General features: G+C 29.1%; 3 protein-coding genes across 4 annotated transcripts; 1 reads left to right on the top strand and 2 right to left on the bottom strand.

The window, feature by feature from the left end:
• Positions 1–71: 71 nt before the first annotated feature.
• Positions 72–3,996, bottom strand: LOC123271989 (major facilitator superfamily domain-containing protein 6). Of its 2 annotated transcripts, XM_044738549.1 has the most exons (7): positions 3,871–3,996; positions 3,388–3,656; positions 2,018–2,677; positions 1,279–1,469; positions 784–1,036; positions 475–720; positions 72–341 (listed from the first exon to the last, which is right to left on the bottom strand). In XM_044738549.1, exons 2-7 carry the CDS (start codon positions 3,464–3,466, stop codon positions 103–105), a joined length of 1,668 nt encoding a protein of 555 aa, XP_044594484.1. In that variant the 5' UTR covers positions 3,467–3,656; positions 3,871–3,996; the 3' UTR covers positions 72–102. The 2 variants fall into 2 exon arrangements, with proteins under 2 accessions (XP_044594484.1, XP_044594485.1); XM_044738550.1 differs by lacking the exon at positions 3,871–3,996 and having other exon boundaries at positions 505–720; positions 3,388–3,819.
• A 112-nt stretch (positions 3,997–4,108) lies between these two features.
• On the top strand, positions 4,109–9,419 carry LOC123271988 (transferrin). Its single transcript, XM_044738547.1, has 12 exons — positions 4,109–4,331; positions 4,833–4,947; positions 5,059–5,195; positions 5,261–5,391; positions 5,500–5,644; positions 5,706–5,988; positions 6,598–6,749; positions 6,849–7,095; positions 7,299–7,447; positions 7,537–7,850; positions 7,931–8,086; positions 9,016–9,419. Exons 1-12 carry the CDS (start codon positions 4,259–4,261, stop codon positions 9,202–9,204), a joined length of 2,091 nt encoding a protein of 696 aa, XP_044594482.1. The 5' UTR covers positions 4,109–4,258; the 3' UTR covers positions 9,205–9,419.
• Positions 9,405–13,894, bottom strand: LOC123271985 (cytoplasmic dynein 2 intermediate chain 1). Its single transcript, XM_044738535.1, has 5 exons — positions 13,652–13,894; positions 13,068–13,599; positions 10,604–12,248; positions 10,320–10,533; positions 9,405–9,692 (listed from the first exon to the last, which is right to left on the bottom strand). The coding sequence occupies exons 1-5, from the start codon at positions 13,684–13,686 to the stop codon at positions 9,437–9,439; spliced, it is 2,682 nt and encodes an 893-aa protein (XP_044594470.1). The 5' UTR covers positions 13,687–13,894; the 3' UTR covers positions 9,405–9,436.

Below are 13,894 nucleotides of genomic sequence, written 5' to 3'. Positions count from 1 at the left end.
TTTTACAAAAATATTTATAAATATTTTTAAAATTACTGAAGGTACAATATTAAATTATTATTTACAAACAGTAGACTTAAAATTCAGTATTTAATATGTTTACTACGAATTAATATCAGAAGTATCACAATCTTCAGCTGCATCTTGAGGACTCTTCCACTTAATATTATCTTTAATTGATTCATTTTTAGTTTTTGGCATTCTGTCTTTTAAAATAGTTACATACAAAAGTAAGTATGAGATTGCAGTTAAAATACTGAGTAGAGAAAATAAGCGCAATGTCATTGCTCCTCCAATCATTTTATACAAAATTCCACCAATAAAACTTCCTAATGCAAATCCTGGATCAATAAATTAATTATTAATTATTTATAATTTATAATTATTAACTTTATAATTGAAATTTAAATTTATTAGAATAAAATTTTATTGAAATAATAAAATAAAATAAATTAAAAAAAATAAAACAAATACCAAAGCCGTCATCCATTCCAGCAACGATACCTTGGACAGTAGCAGAAGTACCAGGTGGTGCTACAACACTTGCAAATCCGACAATTATTGTATAACACAAAGCATAAGATGGTCCTTGCATGAATAATTCTATCAGTACTATCCACCATGGATTTGGTGATAAAGAAATTAGTAAAAGACGAATTGAATAGCAGACAAAGCAGAATGTCATAGTATATCCGTAGCCGAATTTTTTAAGAATTTTTCCTGAAAGAAATTATCAATATCAATCTATTATTTTATTTTTATAAGATAAAGATAATTAATTACCTGACAGCGAAAAGACTAATACTTCACCGCCAAGTGTCTGAGCAGCAACGACAAGACCTTCAATCAATTTTATTTGACTCAAGAAATCGGTTTGCTTGGCAAGATCTTCAATGTACCAGAAGCGAAAATCTATTAAAAAACTGTCGATGATTCCAGCGATTATAGCGAAAATCAGGAATATGTAGATCGTTGGTAGTTTTAAAAGTTTCCAGACATCTTTGGCGATATTGTCTGATCTGGTCATTATTGGTAGCTGAAAAATTCTACTGAAATTAGCAGACATCTGATAATTTTTGAAATTTTTATAACTAAGCAATTATTTTTAAAAATTTTAATTTAAAAAAATTAAAAATTTTTTTAATTTCTACATTTAGAATTTTTTTCATCATGATTTAATTGTTATAAAAATTATTAGATGTCTGTTAAATTCAGTGTCATAATGAAAATTTATTTTTAAATTAATTTAATAATCAAAGCATTAATTAATCAGTAAACCTGCAGTTTTGTACAGCTAATGATGTCAAAACTAGTAAAGACAATGACAAGAATAAAGGCTGGAGTATAAGACTTGTAGTGCTCATCTTCAGATACCAGATCTATAGCATAGCCAGCTAATAGTGCAGTGATACCCCAGCCGATAGACCCCCACACTCTTTGTCGTCCATAGCCCATAGAGCCACCTTCACCTAGTCAGAATGACAATCTCGTAGATCAGCTTCAATAACAATTTATTCTATTATTTTAAATTATAAAAATCATGAAAATTGAATTACCAGACATCCGAAAATTTTCAGGATTTTTTTTATTAAAAAATTTCTACATTTAAGGTAAAAGACCCAGTTATTGACACTTGCAATTTTATTCTAATTAAACAAATAAAATGTTCTCAAAAAATCAATTATCTTAAAATTTATAATTGAAAAATTACATTTATTAATTTATTAAAGTCGATTTGTTTTAATTAATTAAAATAAAATTGCAAATGTCAATAACTAGGCCAGTGTCAATAACTGGGTCTTTTACCTTAAAAGATTTAAAAAATTATGAGTCGAATTTTTTAAAAATATTTTTTGGGTCTAATTTAATTAGTCAAAAATATTTTAAAATCAAGAAGATTTTAAAAATTATGAGTCTAATTTTTTAAAAATATTTTTTGGATCTTATTTAATTAATTAAAAATAATTTTTAAATATCTGCTGATTTTAAAATCATAATTAATTAATAATTGCTTTACCTAAAACGTCAAAGCAAACAGCGTCACTGATAGAATTAGCAACATTGAAACAAATAGATCCCAGCGCCATTAAAATAACAAATCCCCAAAATCTAGCGCTGTAGTACAAGTATTCTTCAACAATGTCTATGTTATTTATCAGACATTTCATATTACATTCAACTGCAGTGTGATTGTTGTGACATGTTTTATTAAAATCAACATTGTCAAAGCAAACCGGCAGCAACTCTCCAGCGTCAGACACCAGCACAGCAGATACGTTTAAAATTTTCTCTTGCTGGCATTTATTCAAGCACGTCAAATCTGCGTGATAACTTATCGCTCTATTTTGATAATTTTTTCCTCTTGTTTGATTATTAAGGCACGGCTCAATGTTACATTTCGAATGAGTTATGTCAATTGTTTTGTTTAAATACTTGTGGAATTCTCCGGCTGGAAAAGGTAGAAAGTACAGAAGAACTAGCGATAGTGATCCCATGATCAGAAAGCAGATGAAGATTAGTTTACGCTGATTCCTGAAATAATCTACAAGAAATCCGAAGAGTGGTTTTGATAGCAAGTATAGAACTGGTAGGGTTCCTGTGACTGAGCCCATTACTACTGGAGATATTCCTAGCTGTTTACCGTAAACTGACAAGTATGGCAAGATGGGACCCATTGCTAAAATTATAATTTTAATTTTTAATTATTAAATTATAAAAATTGTAAATTATTTAACATAATTAAATAATAAAACTGAAATTAATAGACACTTCATAATTTTTTTTAAAATATAAATCAGTTTTAAAAAACTCCATTAATTATTTTTTAGATGTGTGCTTCTAATATTGGAATTTTTTTAATAAAATTTTTTTTTGCTATAATTTATTACTTAAAAAATTTTTTGAATTTTTATAACTAATAAATTAAAAAAAAATGTTTTATAAAATTTTGGCAAGTTGAATTTTTTTTATTGTAATTTAATTGTTAGAAAAATTTTAAAAAAATTTTCCAAGTCTTCTAAATTCAGAATTATAATTAAATTTAGCTGTCAACAATTTTTTTATTTTTTTCAACAAACAAATTAGTTGGAAAAATTGAATATTGAATTTTTTTTTAATTTCTAAATGTCACTTTTTTTTTTCTAATTTTATTTTGTCGTAATTTATTTGTCAAAAAATTTTTAAATTACCAAATATCTGCTAAGTTAATTATTTATGAAAATAAAGTTAGCCGACATCTAAAAATTTTTAGAATTTTTTCCTTTAAAAAATTATTAAAAAAAAATAAAACATTTAATCATTAAAAAACTGTAAATGCAATTTTTAAAAAGTTTTTAAGTTCTAATTTAATTAATAAAAATAAATAAAACTTTAGTATTATTATTTTACCTCCCATAAAGAAGAAATAATGTGCCTTGATGGGCAATAACTGCTTGAAGTTGATCTTGAACTTGTCATCACCAGACATCTTGATGTCAAAAAGAGCGTTGGATCAATTTTAATGAAACTCTCAATCGTTACTGATTGTTAAATAAATATATTATCAAGACATCACACTTATAATTGTTTATTCTCATTAAAAATATCTTATATCTGGTAGCTCCCAATAAAGTAATTTAATTTGTAGCTTCACATCTAGTCTCTAGTCGCGCCGAGAACTTGAAGAAAAAATATTTTATTACTTTATAAATATAGATATTTTGATAAATAGTATCAGGAGAACATGAAACCGAGTTACTAGATTGTATATAAATGTATACAATATATATAATCTCCCACACATGTCACATGCACCAACAACTGTTGAATATTATTTTTATGTGAGTAAATAAAAACCATAAACATATTAAATAAAAATAACGCCAACTGTACCTTCGTAAGATAAAACAGAGCTAAATAAAAAGATAAAAAGACACATTTAAATAATATTATATAAAAAACCTTGAAAAATTATTTTATTCATCTGTTACAGGCTTACAGCAAGGAGGCTGGATGCGGAAACTTGGGATTTTACGTTTATATACAATACATTTATACTTAAAATATACTTGTGTATATCTACTGTACAGTACAAATACGCTTACGCATGTCACGAAGTTGTGGCGGGGCGTGATCATGATTGCAATTGAATTGTAATAGCAAGTAGCCCGCGTGTTCATACTTGCAGCAATTTTAATGGCATTTAGTCACCCGGTACTTTAACGGCAGCATTTAAATGTGCGGATTATTTAATAAGTCTCTGTGAATTTTTATTCGACAGATGTTTGTCAATATGATGACCTTGATCCAGGTCATTTTGATATCTTTGATTTCTCAAATCACTGCTGAAAAATGTAAGTTTTTATAAATTTATTTTGTAATAGTAAAATTAGCTTGAAAATTAAATCAGCTGACATTTAAAAATTTTCAGAATGTTTTTTATCGAAAAAATTGTTATAAAAAAATTTAATTTGTAAAAAACTTTAGATTTTATTTTTTAAAACAATTTTTTTGTCCTCAAGTGCAACTTTTTAAAAATATCTAATAATTTATGAAAATTAAGTTAGCCGACATCTAAAAATTTTTAGCCGACTAAATGCTATATTTTGTTTTTTTAATACACTTAGAAAAAAAATCCTTGTTAAATAATAATTATGTACATCGGTCAACTAATTGGTGACCAGTCAACAACTGGTGCATTTACCCTAGTTATAATTTAATAAATTAAGCAAAATAAAAAAATAAAAAATTTCGGCTAACTTTAATATTATTAATAATTTATTTTTTAAATAAAACTAAAAAATGTAAGCTGATTTAAATTTCATAATTATCAATATAAATTTTTTATCCCACAGTGAGATTCTGCGTGGCCAGAAACACTCCAGAGGCTCAGAATGTCCCGATGACTTATGGAGAACTGGTTTACCAGAATGACAGCGATGCGGTTGATTATATTTTTGTCAATGACAGGTACAAACTTTCAATAAAATTTTTATGAAAAGTTATAGTCGATAAAAAAAATTTCAATTGATACCACAAATATCTTATCACCTTCCATAAATAATAATTTTTTTTTTTTAGATATAATTGCTTAAGAAGACTAGAAAATGGTGATGCTGATGCTGCAGTTTTTGAACCAGAGGATCTTGTTACTTACTCAACTTCTGAAGGAGAGTCTCCAATTTTAATTACTCATGAATTACGCCTAGCTCGGACTGGTCAGTTAAATAAATAAAATATATTAAACAGTAAAAATATTAAAATAAATAATTGCAATTTTTAGACAAAGCGCGCTTTGAAATGGTGATACTGGTATCAGATAAAATAAAAAGTTTATCGGACATAAAGAACAAAAAATTTTGCCATCCAGGCTTCGACTCTGACGTAATCGACTGGACACGTGTATTCGCAAATGTTTGTAATTATTATTTAATAAATTAATAAATTAATAAATAAATATTTAATAAATAATATTTATAAATTAAATTATTTTTTAAATAAAAAATAATATTTTAATTACAGTTTTTTCAAACATGGGTTATACCGAGCGACTGCGACCAAAATATGACACTATTTGAGAACAGTATATCCTCGTTCTCAAAATTCTTTGAAGCTGCTTGTATCGCTGGTCCTTGGACCTACAACACCCATGAAGACAGTCGTCTCAGTGTGTAAAAAATTTATTTATTTATTTAATTAAAATAAATACTTAAAATTATTTATTGCAGAATTAAAATACCGAAACTTGTGTTCGCTTTGTGATAATCCGAACGGCTGCTATGCCGGTGATAAATACCACGGACGCGAAGGAGCTCTCTTATGCTTGACAGACAATGTTGGTGACATCGCCTGGGTCCGGTTGGACGATGCCAAGCGACACTTTTCTGCTCAAAAAATAGATAATAGTTCTTATAGTTACTTATGTCCCGATGGAGAGACAGTCAAGTCACTAGATCTCGGTCGACCTTGTACTTGGATCGCTAAACCGTTTCCTGTCATTGTTTCTCGCAGGTGATATTTTTTTCACTGTCTGTAATTATTTCGAATTGTAATTTTATAATTTATTCATTTGATTTATTTTAATTAAATTAATGTCAGCTGTCACTTGACCATTTTTTAATGTTTTTTAACAAACAAATTATTTTTAAAAAATTTATTTTTTTAATTTTTTAATATCAATTTTTAATGCAAGAATTTCTATTTATTCTAAAAATTCTAAAAATTCTAAAAATTATCAAATATCTGCTAAATTAATTATTATATAATAATGACATTAAATTTAGCAGTCATTTGATTATTTTTTAATTTTATTTAACAAAAAAATTATTTAAAAAAAATTTATTTTTAAAATTTTTTAATATCAATTTTTTTACAATAATTTATTTGTTATAAAAATTCTAAAAATTATCAAATATCTGCTAAATTAATTTTGGTATAATGAAATTAAATTTAGCAGTTACTATTTTTTTATTTTATTTAAAAAACAAATTTTTTTTTTCCAAAAATTATTTTTAAAAAATTGAATATTTAATTTTAAAAAAATTTTCTAGGTCTCAATTTTTTTTCTTATAAAAATGATCAAATAACTTCTAAATTAATTTTCTTCTTACAAAATTTCAGAGCCGCAGCAGCTCGAGTTTCAGGATTAATAAGAAATATAACGTACAAACTATCTTTCTCTGAAAGAAAATTTGTTGAATTACTGGAAAACTATCACGTAACTCCCGTAGAAACAGAAGTGCTTCAAACGCCAGTAGATTATCTGAATCAGTGTAATTAAAAATAGTTATATTGCTTTTGATTTTAATCGTCATTCATCAGATCATCATAAATGATATTAATAATTGATAATTAATGAAGTTAATTTTCAGTCGCTGGATTCAGAGGCGTGTACACGCGAATGCCGTGTATGCCTTCGAGACGTGTCAAATGGTGTGTTGCGTCTAATCTTGAAGACAGTAAATGTCAGTGGATACGTGATGCCGCATTTTCTCACGGAATTGAGCCAGCGATATCCTGTTATCAACAACCGGGACGCAAAGCTTGCATTGAAGCAGTTGAACGCAATGATTGCGATATTTTTGTCACAATGCCGGAAGAAATGACTCAGACTTACGAGTATTAAATTAATTAATTTTTTAAAATTAATTTTTTCTAATTAACTTTTTTTAATTAATTTTTTTAAATTAATTTTTCTAATTAATTTTTTTTTATTTATTCATTTTTTAAAAATTTATTTCTCATTAAGTTGATAAATAAATAAATAAATAATTTTTATTCTAAATTAGACGATAAAAAAATTAAATTATAAATAATTACAGAAAAAATGTGATCCCACTTCTTCAAATAGTTCCTAAAAAAAATGAAGATTTAAACATTATTGGAATTATAGTAAAAAATAATTCAAAAATTAAAAATATAAAAGATCTCGAGGGAACACGTTCATGTTTCACGAAGCACCTGAGTGTCGGTAATTAAATTAATTATTTATTTATTTATATACTTAATTGTATGTATAAATTAATGATAGTAATTATTGATTTTTTTTTTTTTTTTCAGGATGGAATGCATTTATAGCAGTGATGAGGAATCACAGCGACAATCCAATGTGGAATTGTCCAGACGACAGACCAATTACTCATTTCTTTCAGAATATTTACTTAAACAATGTGTTTGTCGTTGATAATAACGAGAGCAAGTCTGAAGTCGAAAGAACGTATGACTGTTTAATTTCAGGAAGAGGCGATGTTGCGATCGTTGATCTTCACCCAAAGAATGATTCATACAAGTTTAATAATTTAAGAAAAATTTGTATAGATAAGTCTAAGTATTTTAATGAAGAGTGTATTTTAACTTGGACGTCTCTGGGCTCGGTAATTTTATTTTTTTAATTAATCTTTGAGTTGTTATTGTCAAAAAAATGTGTATTTCATTTATGTAATTTGTTAAGTAGATAATTGTTAGCTCCAATATGACGGAGTTGAGGCGAAATGAAATTACGGGGATGCTGATGCAATTAAATGCTTGGTTTGGGTCGAAATTTATTGGCCAAGCTCCTGCAATTTCGCTTTATGGATTTTTTGACACGCATTTGGGTGTTATTTTTCCCGTAAGTATTTTAATTACTTGGTTGGTTCATTTAAATACTAGCAACTTTGTAGTCACTATGTGACCGCCGTGACTTGTGAGCTATAAATAAATAAAATTTTGTTCATTAAATAATGACTTTTGTTGAATTGCACTGTACTTTCTTAACTATTGACGTTTTTAAAGATATAAGCTCATCCCGATGTTCCACTCATCAAGAGCTTTCATTTGAGTACCCACATGTATTTTTGATAAATTTTCCATATATACATATATGTCATATATATAAATATATGAAATATATGAAAAATCGATGTGGGTACTCAAATGAAAGGTCTCGATGAGTGTAACATCAGAATGAGCTTATATCTTTAAAAATGTCAATAATTAAGAAATTATATTGTATTTTGTCAACTTATGATATTTTCAAAGATATAAGCTCATCCCGAAGTTACACTCATCAAGAGCTTTCATTTGAGTACCCACATGTATTTTTGATATATTTTCCATATATACATATATGTCATATATATAAATATATGAAATATATGAAAAATCGATGTGGGTACTCAAATGAAAGGTCTCGATGAGTGTAACATCGGGATGAGCTTATATCTCTAAAAATGTCAATGGTTGACAAGATACAAGATCATTTCTTAATTATAGACATTTTTAAAGATATAAGCTCATCTCGATGTTACACTCATTGAAATCTTTCATTTAAGTACCCACATGGCAATTTTTATATATTTTATATATATGGTATTTGTGAAATATATAAATATATAAAATATATGAAAAATTGATGTGGGTACTCAAATGAAAGGTCTCGATGAGTGTAACATCGGGATGAGCTTATATCTTTAAAAATGTCAATAGTTCTCAAGATACAAGGTCATTTCTTAATTATGTATCTAGAGATTCAGCGAGAATAATATAGATTATTTTTAGGAAAAAAGTCACAGTCTGCAAGCAGACACCGATCACATACGATTACCGAGAAATTATCAGGACATTCTGGAGCAACTTAATAAAACTAATAATAATTACGCCTGCAGTAGTGTAAGTTTACGCGCAAATAGTTATATTTTTTACTTAACTATTTTAATATTCTTAACAGTTTATTCAAAGTCTATGTGATATTTTTTAAAGATACCAAATATATTTTCCAATAAAAATGTACTTTTATTTTAACACAAGTTCGTTAAATATTTAGTATACAAAGTAATCAGATTTATATAATATTCTACATAATTACACGGTGCTTAATCTTATAAATATTTTATTTTATAAATTCAGTCTATCACTGATGTAGAATTTAAGTGCTAAAAATTGAACGGACGGAGTCGAGTGATTGTAAAAAAAAAATCTTTTAACAAACAGATAAATAATTTATAAGAATTTTTAATTCCGTTGAAATTTCTTCTTTGATGGAATATTGAAATTGTTTATTGAACTTATGGATTTCTACATTACCGTTATTTAAACCAAGCGCCATGTATTGATTAATTAAATCGTTATTACTTTTACAAGGTGACAACTGCATGCTATCAACATGAGAATATTTTCCTGGAGATATACTATGGGTTGGAAAAATATCACTTTTACTCAAATCCCAAATATGAATCCTAAAAAAAAATTAATAATTTAAGTATTTTTTTTTCTTAAACTATAAAAAAATTTAGAAAAAAATTTTTCAGTTCAAAAATTATTTTACTCAAATCAAAAAATTTTTCAAAATAATTTAATTGATTCAATTTAATTTTTTTTTAAATTAATTTAGCAGATATTTAATAATTTTTAGAATTTTTGAATAAATTATGGCAAAAAAAAAAATTTTAAAAATTAAGAATTCAATTTTTTAAAACAAATTTATTTGTTAAAAAAAATTGAAGAAATAATCACGTGGCTGCTAAATTTAATGTCATAATTATATTTAAATTAATTGAGCAAATATTTAATAATTTTTGTGTTAAATAAATTATTAAAAAAAAAATAAAAATCTAATTTTTTTATAAATAATTTTTTAGAACACAATTTATTAAACAAAATTATTAAATGACTGTTGAATTTAATGTTAAAATTAATTGAGCAAATATTCAATAATTTTTATAATAAATAAATAATTGCAAGAAAAAAATGAAATTTTTCAGAAAAAATTTATAAAATAAAATAAAAAAATTATCAAGTGCTAATTTAAACTTCACAATTTTTTTCCTGAGTAGTATAAAAATAAAAAAAAAAAATAAAATTACCACGAGTCATTATCAAGGATAAAAATAGTCATCGGTTTCGAGCGAGACCATTGAATAATCTTAATAGCGGCAGTGCTGTTTAAATTCCTCAATTGTAGAAGCGGTCTTTCTATCATCGAGGAGTAGAGACAAACAGTCCCGTCTTGACACCCAGCTAGGAAGAATGGCTGATTAAACGGACAAGTTTCAATGCAGGTCATACCTCCAGTGCAATCTAAAAAAAAAATCATCACCATCACCAACAATTAAACCTTACATAACAAGCAATAAATAAAATTTCTGACCAGTAGCATTATAACCAAGCGGCTGCGGCTTCTTGTCAATGCGTGTGACATGCAACACTCTGTTGACATTGGAAGCAACATAGAGCCTATCAGAATCCAAGCTATCAATCTTGACATCAGTGAATCCCCGGAAGTTATTCAACTTGAAATGTTTATCTAAATGCATCGGAACCTCGTGACTCTTAACAAGCTTAAGTTTTCCCCACCAAGACTGTCCCAGGTGATTAGCAACACTTCCTTCAAAGTTCTTCAGCACACTCCAGACAACACAGCTCCCATCTTCGTCCAAACTACAAATCTGAATCGGCATGAATTCATTTTTACCATCAATCTCCTCCTCAACCTTGGAGATCACCGTCAGAGCGACAATCTTCGAAGAAGTCTCTTCAAAATTCCCCCCGGAATTAAAAGTAGGACCACGAACGACCCAGTTAATTTTTTTATCAACATCTAAAACCCTTCTGTGATAATCCTCGTCTTCTGCCAAGTCCCAGAGACTAATCGAGCCGTCTTCTAGACCAGCGAAGACAATATTATAATTCGTCGGATGGAAGCAGCACGCGGAGATGTTGCTAGAAGAGTAAAAAATTTTGGTAGGTCTAAAAGGCTCGCCAACATTCCAGCGACAGCCTATGCAGCAGTCGGTGACAAACTCGCTAGCCGCTGTTTCAATATCTTCATCAGCTGGCTCGTGAATAGTCACCAATATCCTGCTGGAGATCTCCGAGTACCGGATCATCGTGACAGGTCTGTTGGACAAGAAGTTAACATTTGCTACGGATAGCTTGATAGTCTGGTCGCTAAACGGCATGGGAACTTCATTGGTATCAATACTTGTATCAACATTGGAAGCTTTTCCTTCAAGCAAAGCAAGCATCAGCTTTCCAGCATTGTTCAGAAATTCATTCAGCTGCAAGATATCATAATGAATTCTCTCAACTGGTTCAGTGTCTTCACCACCGACTCCGACCAATTCTCTGGTGAACATTTTAATATCTTCTCCACTTTTCAAACTACTCCTACAAACAACGGGGAACTGGGTCCACATGTTCCTGGAGTCTATCTCCTCAGTCTGGACCTCGACACTCAGATTGTCTTCATTGGTCTGCGTGTAAGTCTGTCTCGTGTTGATTTTACCATGAATTCTAATAAACTCTTCATAAGCGACTGGAGCACACTCGAACAGCGACCACTCTACGACATCCAGCTTGATCATCTGCAAGATTTGCTTGCCTCTAGCCCACTGTTTGATATTCTTTTTTTTAACGCTTCCAGGGTCACAAGTAAGAGCTTGTGGAATTACCGGAGACTTGCCAAAGTCTCCAGAGCGCCCGTCCTCGAAGCCTTCATCAGCAGAAGAAGGCAAGGATTTTATTTCCGAGGGCTTGGTGTCGTCGCTGAAGACAATCGGCCGCTGGATCGCTTGAGGTGGGTTCCTTGAACGGCTGGCGGATATTAGGTCAATCCTAGCTGCTCTTCTGCGAGCTTCTTGGAGTTCGTAGTGCCCCGAGTCCAACATGTGCTCCTCCTCGACGTACTTCCGAGGCGGAATTATATTAGGGAGTATTTTTTCAGGCTTAAGCGCTGCCTGAAGCTCTACGGGCTCTTCAGGGTCTATACTGGCACTTTCGGATTCGTCACTCACCTGAATGAAAATTAATTCAGATATTTAATAATTTTTAGAATTTTTTTAACAAATAAAAAATGGAAAAAAAAATTGATATTTCAAAATTTTAAAAAGTAAAAAATGAAATTTTTTAAAAATAATTTTTTGGAAAAAATCTATTTGTTAAAAAAAAAAAAAAATACGCCATTCGGCCATACCCGGAATGGAAGGTAGATTTCATAGAATAAATTCTCATCTTGTCTCAATAACTTTCGATTGACATGGAATGAAATTTATTTTAACATACATAAGTCGGTTGTAAGTACTACACATTGCCTGAAAATGGTTCAATAGAACTCTTAACTTTGATAAAATAACTAAAAATAGTCAAAATGTCAATGTTATATACGTCAAATTGAAGGTCATTTCATGAGTTTTCACATAGATTTATCAAAGATTAGCCATCTCTTTTTAATTAAAAGTTATACATCAATAAAGTTACCGAAAACGTGATTTTAACTATTTTGATAATTTTGAAGAGCTGCCATTGTTAAACTTATGGATGGATTTCATCTTCGAACTCATTCAAGGTTATTATCCAAAGAATATGTGTAACAAATTTCATCTAGATCCGTCAAGAATTGTAGACACAATCGCGGTAACATCTCGCGTTATATTACATATTATTATATAATATTTTAACTAATGTTATTTTTGAGCTTTATTCGACTAGTTAAGAGATATTACGACAAAATTCTGAGTAAATTCCGACATGAGGACCAATGCAAAAGATTGATTGATTTCTATGAAATCTACCTAAAAATGATCAAGTAATTGGTAACTTTAATGTCATCTCACCTGAGAAGCTTCTGAGTCTGTGCACTCTTGGAAATCAGACTCGTAGTCTTCAAAGTCATCTTCATACTCATACTCCGGCTCCTGAGCTACGTCCATGTTTAAATTTCTGTTGAGCATCTTAACTTCACTGGGACTGAGAGTCCGGGATTTCTTCCGCTCTCTTGAAGGCATTCGCTCTTTGCTCTTGGGCTGGACATCTTTTTTATTACTAGATTTGGAAGTATAACTTTTTTTGCTAGGCATGAAAATTGTACTTACGCCTCTCTTTTCTTCGCTAGTTTGTTTTGTCAATTTACTTCTAGCTCCACTGGCAACTGTCTGAGTCCTGGACCCACTTAAACTCTTTGGAGCATTGACAGCTTTATTACTTACAGCTCTGCGACTGCTAGATTTAGTTTCTTTCATCGCCGTGCTGTCTTTCTTGACAGCTAGTTTTTTTTCTTCCTCTTTCTTCCCGACTTTTTTACGCTCATCGCGAATTTTAGACTCTTGTGATGTACTTTTGAGCAATACATTTCCTTTGCTACTCATACTAAACAATTTAATTTATTTGTTAATAATTTATTTAGTTTATTTGTTTTTACTTTATTGTGTCAGTTTTTATACACTGTAGTTGCATGTATCGTCGTAACTAAATTACACATTGTTAAAATCGATTGCATTGGTGATTAGTTAAAAATTTAATGCTTGTTGTGACATTACGTGGTATATTACTAGCGATTACAATATATAAAATTTAATTTTTTTTTATTACTTACAATGTAAAATACTCAATTTGCGCGCGCATTGATATGCTGAAGGTTGCTAGGCAACATGATTAATTCTTT

Source organism: Cotesia glomerata, linkage group LG9, assembly GCF_020080835.1.
Source record: "Cotesia glomerata isolate CgM1 linkage group LG9, MPM_Cglom_v2.3, whole genome shotgun sequence".
NCBI classification, from domain to species: domain Eukaryota; kingdom Metazoa; phylum Arthropoda; class Insecta; order Hymenoptera; family Braconidae; genus Cotesia; species Cotesia glomerata.
Note: the sequence above shows the minus strand (reverse complement) of the source record. Positions and strands in the feature narration are given on the sequence as shown.

Excerpts from the sequence above, each read along its gene's own strand:
- LOC123271989 (XM_044738549.1), bottom strand. The coding sequence starts at position 3,466 with ATGTCTGGTGATGACAAGTTCAAGATCAACTTCAAGCAGTTATTGCCC. Across the intron at positions 1,037-1,278 it reads TTAGCTGTACAAAACTGCAG|CTACCAATAATGACCAGATC; the intron begins GTTTACTGATTA and ends AGAATTTTTCAG. Across the intron at positions 721-783 it reads ATTAGTCTTTTCGCTGTCAG|GAAAAATTCTTAAAAAATTC; the intron begins GTAATTAATTAT and ends AATTTCTTTCAG.
- LOC123271988 (XM_044738547.1), top strand. The coding sequence starts at position 4,259 with ATGTTTGTCAATATGATGACCTTGATCCAGGTCATTTTGATATCTTTG. Across the intron at positions 5,645-5,705 it reads CCATGAAGACAGTCGTCTCA|AATTAAAATACCGAAACTTG; the intron begins GTGTGTAAAAAA and ends TATTTATTGCAG. Across the intron at positions 7,096-7,298 it reads GAAATGACTCAGACTTACGA|AAAAAATGTGATCCCACTTC; the intron begins GTATTAAATTAA and ends AAATAATTACAG.
- LOC123271985 (XM_044738535.1), bottom strand. The coding sequence starts at position 13,686 with ATGCAACTACAGTGTATAAAAACTGACACAATAAA. Across the intron at positions 13,600-13,651 it reads ATAAAAACTGACACAATAAA|TATGAGTAGCAAAGGAAATG; the intron begins GTAAAAACAAAT and ends TAAATTGTTTAG. Across the intron at positions 12,249-13,067 it reads CAGACTCAGAAGCTTCTCAG|GTGAGTGACGAATCCGAAAG; the intron begins GTGAGATGACAT and ends ATTTTCATTCAG.